Here is a 13847-nt window from a genome sequence, read left to right on the forward strand (position 1 = left end):
AGGCCGGCCTAAGAATACCATTGGCCGCCGCGGGAAGCGGTCCGCCCGCCCACCGCGCTGATTAGACCAGTGGTTGCCCGTCAGGGCGAGGCCCCGCCCTTCTTCTTGTCCAACCTTCAGATCCCGCCTCCCTCTTCCCACAGCACCCTTCGCCTGAAACGGGAACGTTCATCAGCATCATCCGGCCATCATTGGCTCGCCTCGAGTAGCCCCGGCCTCTGGTCTAGCCCACCAGGCATGCCGCTCACTCATTGGCTGAGCCGCACGTCCATCAACGCCCACGTCCGCAATGAGACGCTCTGATTGGTCGATTTGCTTATGTTCTCTCTTGGGATTGGTCGGCGCGTGTGGGCCCCGCCCGCGTGGTTGGCTCAGATGGGGACTTTCCCCCTCTTCTCCAGCACTGGGAATAACTGGCAGAGCACTGGGGATAACTGGGAGGGCACTGGGAATAACTGGGAGGGCACTGGGACTAATTGGGAGCACTGAGCCTTCCCTCTCCCGCCCGCAAGGCGGCGCACTCTCGCGTCACCTCATTTCAACCCCGCCCCCCCACGCTCATTGGCCACAAGCCCCGCGGCCCCAACCAATCACCGCGTTCCTCTCATTCCCGCCACTTACCAGCCAATCACCTCAGCCCTTTCCTTCAACGCGCGTCTTTTTTTCTCCGGGGAGCACCGCCTCAACCAATCAGCGCACAGCGCGAGAATTCTCAGCCAATCAGAGCGCTGGGTTTCTCCGTGTGGGCTCCCTCCCCAACCCGGGGTCCCGGAGTCCCCTCAGGAACGAAACGGCGCCAAAACGGCCCCAAACGACCCCGAATCCCTCAAACCGCCTCGCTCCGGCTCCAGCACTTTATTGAAACAACACTTTGAGGTTCGTTTTTTTGAGGAGGGGGCTCAGCCTCCCCCGATTCTGCCCAAAAAGGGGGTGTGTGGGGGGGAGTCTACAAATCCCCGCACCAAAAGAACCAAAAAATTAGGGGAAATGGGAGTTGAAAGGGGGATTTGGGGCTGTTTTAGGGTGGTCCGAGGGGGTTTTGGGGTCTCCACATCGAGACCCCCCAAAAATATAACTAAATAAAATAGAAAATAGGAATAAATGGGGATTTCGGGGGTCCCAGGGGTTTCGGTGAGACCCCCGTGCATCAAAACCACTTTTAAATACATAACTACCCCCCTCAAAATACTTAAAGCCCTTTAAACCCCCCACAAAAAAACCCACAATAAAATAAGGAAATTAAGGAGAATAAACAAAGTTTGGGGAATTTCGCAGTCTCAACGCGAGGGGTGCCAAAATCATTACTGAACAGTCAAACCCCCTCAAAAAAAAAAAAAAAAAAACCCAAAAAAACCTACTTTAAACGTTCTGAAACCCCAAAGGAAAAAAAAGGCAGAAAAAAGGAGAAGAACAAAGAGGAAACGAAGGCGAATTTTGCCGTTTTGGGGGGCCCTCAGACGATCATCTCCAGCTGCCGGGCGTACTCGATCACCTGCGTGGCCAATTCCGTCGAGGGGATCGGGGGGTCCTCGGCCTTCTGCTGCCGCCCCCCGAAGCTGTAATAGTTGGAGGGGCCCAGCACCCAGCCACGCTGGGGAAAGAGGAAAAAAAATGGGTTAAAAAAGGGATTTGGGGGCATTGGAAGGGGTTAAAGGGGGTTTGGGGAAGGTTAGAGAGGATTTGGGGGGTTAAAAGGGGGTTTGGGGGATGTTAGAGGGGATTTGAGGCAGATATTGGAGGAGTTTCAGGTTCTAAACCGCCATTTTAGGGTGGTTTTAGATTGGTTTGGGGTATTTCAGATTGGTTTAGGGTTATTTCAGGGCATTTTAGGGGTATTTCAGAGCATTTCAGTGTGGTCTGTGACTGTTTTGGGGCTGTTTGGCGGGGCATTTCAGAATGTTTTGGGGCTGTTTTGTGGTATTAGGTTATTTCAGGGTGTTCCAGGGGTATTTAAGGATGTTTTGGGGCTCTTTTAGGGTATTTCTGGGCATTCAGGATGTTTTTGGGTATTTCAGTGTGGTTTTGGAGATATTTTGGGGCATTTCAGGGTCTTTTTGGGTGGTTTCAGGGTGTTTTAGGGTATTTTAGGGTATTTCAGGGCAGTTTCAGGGTAATTTTGGGGGGGTTGAGGTATTTCAGGCCGGTTTCAGGGCAGTTTGAGGCGGTTTTAGATGTTTTCAGGGTGTTTTGGGGGTCTCCGGTACCTTCTTGGCGTAGTCGGTCATTTTTCGGGGGGAGCTGAAGAAGAGGATCCGCGCGGCCTCGGGGAACAGGATCCGCTCGTAGGCGGCCTCGATGCAGCCCGCGATCTCGTCCCTGGGGTGGGGGGACACCGGGGGGTTTGAGGGGGGTTTGAGAGGATTTGGGGGGGTTTGAGGAGGTCTGGGGAGGATCAGAGAGGATTTGGGGGGATTTCAGGGGTTCTGAGGGGGTTTGGGGGGGTTTGAGAGGATTTGGGGGGGTTGAGGGGGGTTTGGGGTTATTTGAGGGGGTTTGGGGAGGATCAGAGAGGATTTAGGGGGATTTGAGGGGAGTTTGGGGGGATTTGAGGGTAGTTTGGGGAGGATCAGAGAGAGTTTGGGGGGATTTCAGGGGTTCTGAGAGGGTTTAGGGGGATTTGAGGGGATCTAAGGAGGTTTGAGGGATTTGAGAAGGATTTTCAGGGGTTTGGAGGAAGTTTAGGGGAAATTTGGGAGATTTGGGGGGGATATTGGGGGATTTGAGAGAGTTTGGGGGGATCGGGGAGAATTTTTGGGGATTTTCAGGGGCTCTGAGGGAGTTTGGGGGATGAGAGGTTTGGGGAAGGACGTTGGGAGGATTTTTGGGGTCCCAGACCTGATGGTGTCCAGCAGGACGTCAACAAAGAAGGTGTAGCTCTGCCCAGGGTGGGTTTGGGGTATTTTTGGGGATATTTTGGGGGGGATTTGGGTTTCAGGGGGATTTCTGGGGGGATTTTTGGGGTCCCAGACCTGATGGTGTCCAGCAGGATGTCGATGAAGAAGGTGTAACTCTCTGCTGGGATGTTGCCCTTGGCCAGGAACACTTTGTTGTAGCTGCCCTCCATCAGGTACTGGGGGAAAAAACAGGATAAAACGCTCAGAAATGGGATAAAACACCCAAAAATAGGATCAAGCACCTCAAAAATGGGATAAAACATCCTAAAATGGGATAAACCGCCTCAAAAATAGGAGGAAACACCCCAAAAACGGGATAAAACACTTCAAAAATGGGAATAAACACATGGAAAATGGGGAAAAAACACCCAAAAACGAGCAAACACTACAAAAATGGGGTAAAACACCCCAAAATGGGATAAAACACCCCAAAATGGGATAAAACACCCTCAAAAAGGCTCAGAACTCCCCAAAATGCCACAGACCAGCTCCAGGTGCAATTCCAGCCCCAAATCCTTCCAAAAATCCTCCTAAATCCCCCCTAAACCCCCTGAAATGTCCCCCAGACCCGTTCCAGGCACACGGGGTGGTGGACAAAGGGGTTGCCCTGGATTTGGGGCGCCCCAAATCCCCTCAGGACCCCCCAAATCCCCCCCAGACCTGCTCCAGGGGGAATTCCAGCCCTAAATCCTTCTGAATTCCCCCTGAATTCCCCCCAAAACCCCCTCAGGACCCCCCAAACCCCCCCAGACCTGCTCCAGGGAACACGGGGTGGTGGATGAAGAAATTTCAACCCCAAATCCCCTCAGAATCTCCCCAAATCTCACCCAAACCCTCTCAGGAGCCCCCAGACACCCCCTAAACCCCCCCCCGAACCCCCTCAAGACCCCCCAAAACCCCCTCAGAACCCCCCAAAACCCCCCTCAGGAGCCCCAAATCCCCCTCAGGAGCCCCCAAATCCCCCCAGACCTGCTCCAGGGACACAGGGTGCCAGATTAAGAGATTACAACCCCAAATCCCCCTCAGGTTCCCCCAAATCCCCCTGAGGACCCCCCAAAATCCCCCTCAGGACCCCCCAAACACCCCCAAATCCCCCTCAGGAGCCCCCAAAGCCCCCCAGACCTGCTCCAGGGACACGGGGTGCCGGATGAAGAGGTTCCCCTGGATGTCGGGGGCGGGCAGCCGCTCCAGCTCGGTGTGGAACTCGGCCACGCGGTTCTGGGACAGCAGGAACAGCAGGTTCAGCCCCAGCAGTTGGTGCCTCGACGCCGACTCGGGCAGCTCCTCCCTGGCGGGGGGTTCCGGAATGTTCTGAGGCCGGGACGGAACCGGGGAGAGCCCCGGGGACCATCCAGACACCCGGGGATGGCCCTCGGAGCCCCGGGAACACACCCAGAGCCCCAGGAATCCCCCCAGAAATCCCCCCCAGACCCCAGGAACAAACCCAGAGCCCTGAGAATCCCCCAGGAATTCCCCCAGACCCCAGGAACAAACCCAGAGCCCTGAGAATCCCCCAGGAATTCCCCCAGACCCCAGGAACAAACCCAGAGCCCTGAGAATCCCCCAGGAATTCCCCCAGATCTCCAGGAACACACTCAGAGCCCCAGAAACCCCCAGGAACAAACCCAGAGCCCCAGAAACCCCCAAAAATCCCCCCCAGACCCCCAGGAACCAACATAGACCCCCAGAAAATCCCCCCAAGAATCCCCTCAGAGCCCCAAGAATCCCCCCCAGACCCCTGGGACCCCCCCGGAATCCCATCCAGACCCCCAGGAACAAACCCAGAGCCCCGAGAACCCCCCCAGAGCCACAGAACCCCCCAAGAATCCCCCCAGACCCCTGGGAACCAACACAGACCCCCAAGAACAAACCCAGACCCCCAGAAAATCCCCCCAAGAATCCCCCCAGACCCCCAGGAACAAACTCAGGCCCCCAGAAATCCCCCAGACCCTCGGGAACCCCCAGGAATCCCACCCAGACCATTAGGAATCCCCCCAAATCCCCCCTAAATCCCCTCCCAGACCCCCAGGAACCAACGCAGACCCCTCAGGATCCCACACAGGCCATTAGGAAACCCCCCAACACCCACGAACCCCCCCAAAACCTCCCCAAATCCCCCCCCAAGACCCCCAAAATCCCCCAGACTCACTTGTAGTCGAAGTAGTAGCACTTGAGCTGGGCCATGTAACGCTCAAAGGAGGGAATGTCCTTCCTGAGGATGCTCCACTGGGCCCCAATCTCCAGGATATCCCCTGGAAAAAACGGGAATTCGGGGTGGGAAAAGGGGCTGGGGCAGGGCCAGAGGGGTCTGGGGGGGATTAGGGTGAATTTGGGTTGGACTGGGGGCATTTGGGTTGTATTGGGGCTGGATTTGGGGGGTTTGTGAAGGTTCAGGTGGGATTCAAGGGGGTTTGGGTCAGATTTGGGTTCAATTTAGGGGGATTTGGGGGAAATTTAAAAGGATTTGGGTTGGATTTTGGTTAAATTTAGGGGGATTTGGGCTGGATTTGAAGGGTTTGGGGTGGATTTGAAGGGTTTGGGGTGGATTTGGGGTGGATTTGAGGGGATCCAGATGGAATTTAAGGTGGATTTGGGCTGGATTTAAACAGAATTCTGTAGTAATTCGGGCCCATTTTATAATAATCCAATCCCACCCTCTCCTCCTCCCACCCCAAACCCCAGAACTCCCCCCAGGAACCCCCAGAACGGGGAATTTTGGGGCGATTTTGGGGCACATTTTTGGGGGAAACTCACGGGCCAGGATCAGCTGCTGCTTGGTCATGGAGGAGCCCGAGGTGGGGAGGAAATTCAGGTCCAGGAGAGCGACCTGGGGGGGATTTGGGGGGTTTTGGGGGGTCCCAAAAGAGTCTCGGGGTCCCCCATCCCTGATTCACCCAGTTAATTAATGGCTTGGGGTTAATTAATGGCTGGGCGTTAATTGGTGTTTACAACCCGGGCAGGAAATGAGAAAAGGGGAGGGTTGGGACACCCAAAAATCCCGGGGATTCCCCAAAACCCAGGACACCCCCTGAGAGACCCCAAATTCTGTATTAATTCCCCCAAAATCAGGATTTTCCTCAGCCCCTGAACCGGGGAACGCCTCAGACCCTTCAAATCCCTTCTGAGATCCCCAAACCCCTTCTGAGACCCCCAAATCCCCCCTCAGACCCCCAAATCCCCTCCGAGAGCCCCCAGACCCCCCAAATCCCCTCCGAGACCCCCCAAATCGTCCCCCAGACCCCCCAAATCCTCCCCCAGACCGCCAAATCCCCTCGGAGACCCCCCAAATCCCCTCTGAGACCACCAAATCCTCCCCCAGTCCCCAAATCCCCTCTGAGAGACTCCAAATCCCCCCTCAGACCCCCCAAATCCCCCCTCAGGCCCCCCAAATCCCCTCTAGACCCCCCAAATCCTCCCCCAGACCCCCAAATCCCCTCTAGGACCCCCCCAAATCCCCCGTCAGACCCCCAAACCCCCCCTCAGACCCCCCAGCTCGCCGTTCTCACCTTCAGCCTGCCCAGGGCCTCCCCGCACTTGGCCAGGTTGGGGCTCTTGCGGGCCCACTCTCCCTTGAGCTGCTCGTAGAGCCCAGCCGCGGCTCTGAGGCCGCCCCCGGGCCCCGCGGGGCCCCCCAGGCCCGTCCCGGTTCCCCCCGGGCCCGTCCCGGCCGCGGCCCCGGCCCCGTTCGGCACCGCCATGACTGCGCGCCAACGCGACACTGCCGCGCGCCGCCCGCCGCGCTTTACGGCGCGTCACCCGGGCGACGCCGCCGCGCCTTTACGGCACCGCCGCCCCCTGGGGTTCGCCACGGCAACGCCGCGCTTCGCGACGGCCGCCCCCCTCCGCGCTTTACGGCACCGTTCCCGTGAGTGTCACCATGGCAACGCACGGTGGTAACCATGGTTTCAGCGCGAAGCGCTTTACGGCAACTCTCCCCGGCCTCCGAGGAGGCTTCGGGAACCTCCGGAGAGATTTGGGGGCGCCCGGGTGGTTTTGCGGTCCCCGAAGCTTTTTTTGGGTCCCCAGGGCTTTTTTTGGGTCCCCAGGGTGTTCTTAGGGGTCCTCAGGCTATTTTTGGAGGTTCTTGAGGCTGACCGAGGTGTCTTTGAGGGTCCCCGGGATCTTTTCTGGGGTCCCCAGGGTGACTTTGGGTTGCTCGAGGTGTTTTTTGGTGTCCCCGGGGTGATTTTGGGGGTCCCCCGGCGGTTTGGGGTGGGGGAAGGTGTTAACACGTCGGTTGCCATGGCAACGCTCTCCTTTTTGCGACAGGCGCTTTCCCGCCCTCCCGCGCCCTTTGCGACAGCCGCGCGCTTTACGGCAGGACCCACGGGGCGGGGCCGAGGGGTGACGTCACCCCCAAGCGCTGCCAGAGAGTGACGCCACTGCGCGTGTTACGTCACTGGTTCACTCACTCACAGCCGAGTTTGGTTTTTGGGGTTTGTTTTTTTTTGTTATTTTTGGTTTTGTTTATGGGGTTTTTTTGTTTGTTTTTTCGGGGGGGGGCGCAGCTCCCGGACCCCCCCAGCTCCCCTCCCCCACCCCCCCCGCCCCATCGCGCCCCTCCCCCACCCCACCCCCTCCCCCCCTTTTTACAAAACGCTGCGAGATAAGAAACGGCCCCGGGGGGGAAAATCTGAGGGTCCCGGGGGGGATTCTGGGAGTCCCTGAAGGGGGTCGGGGTCCCTTGGGTGGGGGGGGTTCCCTGAAGGGTTTTGGGGGGTCCTGGGGGGGAACTGGGGATCGTTGAAAGGATTTGGGGTCCCTGGGGGGGTCTGGGGTGGAATTTTGGGGGGTCCTGGGGGTCCCTGAGGCATCCCTTGGGTGGGGGGGGACCCCAAAAAGGGGAGGGGGGCAGGGAGACCCTGAGGGGAGAAAGGGGAACCCCAAAAGTGACCCGGGAACATCGGGGGGGACCCCGAGGACCCGTCCTTGTCCCCTGCTGTCGCCCCCTGCTGGCCCGTGGTAATGCCCGGTGCTCGCAGTACAGCCCAGTGCCCCCAGTGCTCCCAGTCAGAGCCCCGGGATGTGGCCGTGGGGACTGGGAGGGGCTGTGGGATGTCACAGGGTGACTCCTGTCCCCCTGTCCCTGTCCCTAGTGTGTCCCCCAGCCCCTCCCAGTGCTCCCAGTCCCTCCCAGTCCCTCCCAGTCCCTCCCAGTGCCCCCAGTGCTCCCAGTACAGCCCAGTCCCCCCAGTTGCTCCCAGTCCCCCCAGTCCAAACCCTGAATGTGACAAGATCCCCAGACTGGCCAAGGAGAGTTCTGGGGTGACTCTGGCTGACCCCTGTCCTCATCCCCACAGTCCCCCCCGTCCGTCCCAGTGCCCCCAGTCCCCCCATTTCCCCTCTCAGAAGCCCTGGATGTGGCAGTAGGCCTCCAGGCTGGCCAAGAAGAGCTCTGAGTTGTCACAGAGTGTCCCCCATCCCCTCTGTCCTTGTCCCCAGTGTGTCCCCCAGCCCCCCCAGTGCCCCCAGTCCCCCCAGTGCCCCCGTTTCCCCCCTCAGAAGCCCTGGATGTGGCAGTAGGCCTCCAGGCTGGCCAAGAAGAGCTCTGGGGTGACTCTGGCTGACCCCTGTCCTCATCCCCACAGTCCCCCCAGTCCGTCCCAGTCCCCCCAGTGCCCCCGTTTCCCCTCTCAGAAGCCCTGGATGTGGCAGTAGGCCTCCAGGCTGGCCAAGAAGAGCTCTGGGGTGACTCCAGCTGACCCCTGTCCTCATCCCCATTGTTCCCCCAGTTCCCCCAGTCCCCCCAGTCCCCCCCAGTCCCCCCGTTTCCCCCGCTCAGAAGCCCTGGATGTGGCAATAGGCCTCCAGGCTGGCGAAGAGCACGTAGAGCAGCCAGAGCAGCAGGAAGAGCCCGGCCGTCAGCACTTTGGGGGCGCGGGGCCCCCCCAGCTCGCCCCCGATGGGCGCCCGGCGCCGCCAGAGCAGCACGGCGATGGCCAGGAAGGCGAAGATGGTGAAGAGGGTGACGGGGAAGGCCAGCGTGCCGGGGGGCACCAGGAAGGGACGTCCCTGAGCCGCCCAGTAGACGGCGGCCACCGACCAGGCCAGCCCCAGCCCCAGGAAGACGTTGACGGCGTTGGAGCCGGTGACGTTGCCGATGGAGGCGTCGGCGCAGGGGTCCTGCAGGGCGGCCACGCGGCTGGCGAAGGTGTCTGGGGGGACAGGGGCGTCAGGGGGGACAGGGAGGGCTGAGGGGGCGCTGGGGACAGTCGGGACAGCAGGGGGGTTGGGGGCGTTGGGGACAATCAGGAGGACATCAGGGGTCTTGGGGACATTTGGGGCTGTTGGGACCATTGGGACATTGGGCACAATCAGGACATTAGGGACAATCAGGACATCAGGGGTGTTGGGGACATTGGGCATGTTGGGGACATTTGGGGGTGTTGGGACCATTGGGGACAATCAGGACATTGGCAGGTCAGCGGGACATCGGGGACAGGATGTTGGTGACATTGGACACGTTGGGGACTTTGGGGGTGTTGAAGGTGACAATGAAAACACAACACTGACCGAGCCCTTGGCTCCCTGTCCCTTATCCTGTCCCACATCCCCGTCTCCCCAAGGTCCCTTTATCCCCAACATCCCCACCATGTCCCCAATGTCCCTGTGATGTCCCCAGTGTCCCCGGTGATGTCCCCACAATGTCCCCAATGTCCCTGTGATGTCCCCAGGATGTCCCCAGCGCCCCCAGAGCCCCTCACCGGGGATGGAGGTGCCCAGGGCCACGAAGACCACGGCATTGACCGAGTCCTTGGGTCCCTGTCCCTTGTCCTGTCCCCTCATCCTCACATCCCCACCATGTCCCCAATGTCCCTGTGATGTCCCCAATGTCCCTGTGATGTCCCCAGGATGTCCCCAACACCCCCAATGTCCCTCACCAGGGATGGAGGTGCCCAGGGCCACGAAGACCACGGCGTTGACGGAGTCCTTGAGGCCCAGGGTGCAGCCGAAGTGCGCGGCCAGGTCCCCGATGAGCGCCGTCAGCAGCGCCAGCAGCAGGATGGAGACCCCGAAGGCGGCCCAGCCCCCCAGCAGCGCCGTGGGGGGGACGCAGGCGAACAGAACCTTCCAGAACACCGTCAGGAAGTGCATGACGTAGTCGAAGCACGACGGCAGCCGCTCCTCGCGGCCCTCGTCGTCCTCGTCCTCGTCACCTGCGGGGGCACAGGGGCGTCACCGGGGTGGGGGGACAGCAGGGCTGGGGGGCTTTGGGGGGGGTGGCACCAGGGTGGGGGGACAGCAGGGCTGGGGGGCTTTGGGGGTCACCAGGACTGGGGGACACCGCGATGGTGGCATCAGGGTCGAGGTCCCCAAGGTGGTGGCAGCAAGGTTGGGGTCACCACGGTGGTGGCACCAAGGCGGTGGCCAAAGGGGACCCTGGGCAAGGTGGGAGGACCTTGGGGACACCAAGGGGACACTGGGGACCCTCTGCCACCTGCAATGTGACACTGAGGATGGTGTGGGGACACCCCGGGGACATCGGGGAGCCCAGTGCCACCTGCAATGTGACCCTGAGGATGTTCAGGGGACACCCCGGGGACATCAGGGACCCCAGTGCCACCTGCGCTGACGGTGACCCCGAGGATGGTGTGGGGACACCCCGGGGACATCGGGGACCCCAGTGCCACCTGCGCTGACGGTGACCCCGAGGATGGTGTGGGGACACCCCGGGGACATCGGGGACCCCAGTGCCACCTGCGCTGACGGTGATGGCCTCCAGGAACTGCTCTCGCCACGAGTGGGTGCCGATGACGGTGGCCAGGTTGGTTTTCTTCATCAGCTTGTCCACCGTGTTCTGGGGACAACAGGGGACAGTCAGGCCACGTCCCCTGGGCGTCCCCAGCGTCCCCCAGCGTCCCCAGGGTCACCTTGAAGTCGTAGGACTCCTCGATGACGACCTCGAGGCGCCGGTTGTCGCCCAGGATGGGTTTGCCCATCTCGGCAATTCGCCGCGCCTCCTCCTCCTCGGCCGAGAGCTGCCGCTCGCCGTCCCCTGCCGGGTGGGGACATGGTGTGGGGACACGGGGACACCACTGGGGACATGGTGTGGGGACACGGGGACAGCACAGGGGACATGGGGACATCACAGGGACACGGTGTGGGGACACAGGGACGCCACTGGGGACATGGTGTGGGGACAAGGTGTGGGGACACGGGGACACCACCATGTACAGCACAGGGACACGGGGACACGGTGTGGGGACATGGGGACACCACAGGGACAGCACGGGGACACAGGAACACGGTGTGGGGACATGGGGACATCACCGGGGACAGCACAGGGACACGGGGACACGGGATGGGACATGGGGACATCACTGGGTGCAGCACGGGGACACGGTGTGGGAACATGGGGACATCACCAGGGATGGCACAGGGACACGGGAACACGGTGTGGGGACATGGGGACACAACACAGGGCCACATCACAGGGCCATGGGGACACGATGTGGGGACACGATGTGGGGACACGATGTGGGGCCATGAGGACAATGACACGGGGACACGTCACGGGGTCACAGGGACCTGGCATGAGCACACGGCGTGGGGACACGGCGACATACACGGTCATGGGGACATCCATGGTCATGGGACGTGTCCGAGGCCGAAGGCTCCTACCTTGGGCGAGCAGAAGAGCTGAGGAGAGAGGGGAGGGACAGTGGTGAGACCCCCAGCATCCCCTCCCTCGGTGTCCCCTCCCTCGGTGTCCCCTCCCTCGGTGTCCCCTCCCTCGGTGTCCCCGTACCCGAGATACCACGCTTGAGCCAGCGCGGCGTCCCCAGCTCGATGAAGAAATTCTCCTTCTTCTCGTACTCCTCGTCGTCAACGATCTTCACCTGCAGCGTCTTCCTGCGGCCAGAGGGACAACGGGGCGGCCACGGCGTCAGGGGCAGCATTGTCATCGTCATCATCACCATCCATCCATCCATCCATCCCTCCATCCATCCCTCCCTCCCTCCCTCCATCCTCATCCTCTCCCACCCCTCACCCCGCCCCTCCCCAGGTCCCCCCCGTCCCCTCCTCACGCCGTCTCGTCGTTGCGGAACTCCAGCTCTCCGCTGGCGTCCTCGTAGTCGACTCCTCCGCCGCGGGCCGTGCCCTCCACGGTGCGGAAGGGCACCATGACGGTGCCGCGCGCCCCGGAGCTCCTCACCACCGTCACCTCCACGTGGCCCTGGCACTCGCTGACCCGCACCGACCGCTCCCGGAACCCGAAGATGCCGGCGTGGTCGTCGTCCAGGATGGTCACCGTGGCCACCAGCGGCGCCACCAGCTTGCCCTTGGGGTGGTCCTCGGAGTCGGCCTCGAACATGCCCTCGGCGTCGCCCACGCGCAGGTTCAGCAGCCGCACGAAGAAGTGCTCGTCCTCCTCGAAGATGTCGTCGTCGATGATGCCGATGGCCAGCTCCTTGCGCGTCTCCCCGGGCTTGAAGATGAGCGTGCCCTCGCTGTACTCGTAGTCCGAGCCCGCCTTGGCCGAGCCGTCCTCGGTGCGGAAATCCACGTAGAAGGTCTGGTTGGCGCCCAGGCCCTGCTGGCAGGCCACGGCCAGCGTCACCGAGCCGCAGTTCTCCAGGCAGTGGTACAGGCACGGCTCGAAGAAGATGCGGCTGCAGGCCTCGTCCTCCTCGTCGTCCTCGTCCTCCTCCCCCGGCAGGGCCGGCGAGCGCCGCGCCGCCTCGGCCGCGTGTTTCTTGAGCACGTTGCCGGCGCCGGTCATCAGCCGGGTGGCCTGGATGCGGTAAAAGGCCCGGCTCTTCTGCTGGTGGACCAGAGCCATGTAGTTGGCGGCGTCCATCAGCTGCTCCAGCTCCTTCTCCGGGTGCTTCTGCTTCAGGTCCTTCAGGATCTGGATGACCTCGCGCCGGCTCTCGTCCAGCTCCTTCTCCTCCGGCGTCGGCGACGGGGAGACCACGCCGGGCTCGGCCTCGGGCAGCGCCGGGGGGAAGCCGCCGTCGGCCTCCAGGTCTTTGGGCGTGGGGCGCTCGGCCTCGGTGCCGATGATGATGCCGCTGCGCGGGTCGGCGCGGTAGCGCTTGTAGACGTACTTGTAGAAGAGCAGCCTCTTGTCGGCCGCCCAGGCGAAGACCACGCAGGCCGGGAAGAAGAGCAGGGTGAGGAAGGCCTCCCACACCTGCACCACGCCCGGCGTGATGACGGCCAGGATGAGGTAGAGCCAGATGTAGGCGAAGATGCTCCAGGAGGCCGTGACGAAGAAGACGCGCAGGTGCTTGATGCGGCGGCTCTCGCCCGCCGGGATGGCGTAGACGCACACGGCGATCACCACGAACATGTTGAAGGCGGCGCTGCCCACGATGGTGCCGGGGCCCAGCTCCCCGGCCTGGAAACGGTGCCCACAGACCTCGATGAGCGACAGGAGGATCTCGGGCGCCGAGGAGCCCAGGGCCATCAGCGTCAGGTTGGAGACGGTCTCGTTCCAGATGCGCACGGTGCCCACGCTGGTCTCGCCGTTGGCCTTGGTGACGGTGATCTCCTTCTCCCGCGACGTGATCACCTCGATGGAGGCCATGAAGCGGTCGGCGATGATGGACACGCCCAGGAACAGGTACATCATGGCCACGAAGTAGACGATGGCCCGCGCCGCCTTGTCGCCGGCCGCCGGCTCGTCGGGCTGCCAGACGGGCAGGAGGACGCCGGGCTGGCACCGCGCCGAGCCCCGGCACGTCCCGTTGTTGGGGCTCTCGGCCACGCCGGAGGAGCTGCCGGTGCTGCCGGCGCCGCTGGGGCTCAGCAGCAGCCAGGCCGCCAGCGCCGGGCCCAGCGCCGCCATGGCGCCCCCCGGAAGGAGCCTGGGGGGGAAAACAGGGTCAGGGATGTGGGATTTGGGGTCAGAATAGGGATTTGGGGTGTGAGACATGGGGTGTGGGATATGGGGCACAGCCAGGCCACCAGTGCCGAGCCCAGCGCCGTGCCAGAAGGAGCCTGGGG

General features: G+C 61.8%; 2 protein-coding genes across 2 annotated transcripts; both read right to left on the reverse strand.

Moving 5' to 3' along the window:
- Nucleotides 1-840: 840 nt before the first annotated feature.
- Nucleotides 841-6593, reverse strand: PSMD8 (proteasome 26S subunit, non-ATPase 8). The gene is made up of 7 exons (XM_083877111.1): nucleotides 6401-6593; nucleotides 5649-5721; nucleotides 5044-5146; nucleotides 4017-4182; nucleotides 2970-3070; nucleotides 2205-2316; nucleotides 841-1591 (listed from the first exon to the last, which is right to left on the reverse strand). Exons 1-7 carry the CDS (start codon nucleotides 6590-6592, stop codon nucleotides 1454-1456), a joined length of 885 nt encoding a protein of 294 aa, XP_083733237.1. The 5' UTR covers nucleotide 6593; the 3' UTR covers nucleotides 841-1453.
- Nucleotides 6594-8672: 2079 nt separating this feature from the next.
- On the reverse strand, nucleotides 8673-13689 carry SLC8A2 (solute carrier family 8 member A2; the record flags this gene model as incomplete). The annotated part of the gene is made up of 7 exons (XM_083877287.1): nucleotides 8673-9049; nucleotides 9776-10051; nucleotides 10593-10692; nucleotides 10766-10890; nucleotides 11517-11534; nucleotides 11644-11747; nucleotides 11924-13689. 7 exons carry the CDS (start codon nucleotides 13687-13689, stop codon nucleotides 8673-8675), a joined length of 2766 nt encoding a protein of 921 aa, XP_083733413.1.
- Nucleotides 13690-13847: the final 158 nt, after the last annotated feature.

This window comes from Zosterops lateralis, assembly GCF_965231275.1.
Source record: "Zosterops lateralis genome assembly, chromosome: 23".
Classification (NCBI taxonomy): Eukaryota; Metazoa; Chordata; class Aves; order Passeriformes; family Zosteropidae; genus Zosterops; species Zosterops lateralis.

Coding starts and splice junctions, on each gene's coding strand:
- PSMD8 (XM_083877111.1), bottom strand. CDS start 6,592: ATGGCGGTGCCGAACGGGGCCGGGGCCGCGGCCGGGACGGGCCCGGGG. Junction 5,147..5,648: donor GCAGCAGCTGATCCTGGCCC/GTGAGTTTCCCC, acceptor CGTTTTTTCCAG/GGGATATCCTGGAGATTGGG. Junction 1,592..2,204: donor TGACCGACTACGCCAAGAAG/GTACCGGAGACC, acceptor CTCTTTCCCCAG/CGTGGCTGGGTGCTGGGCCC.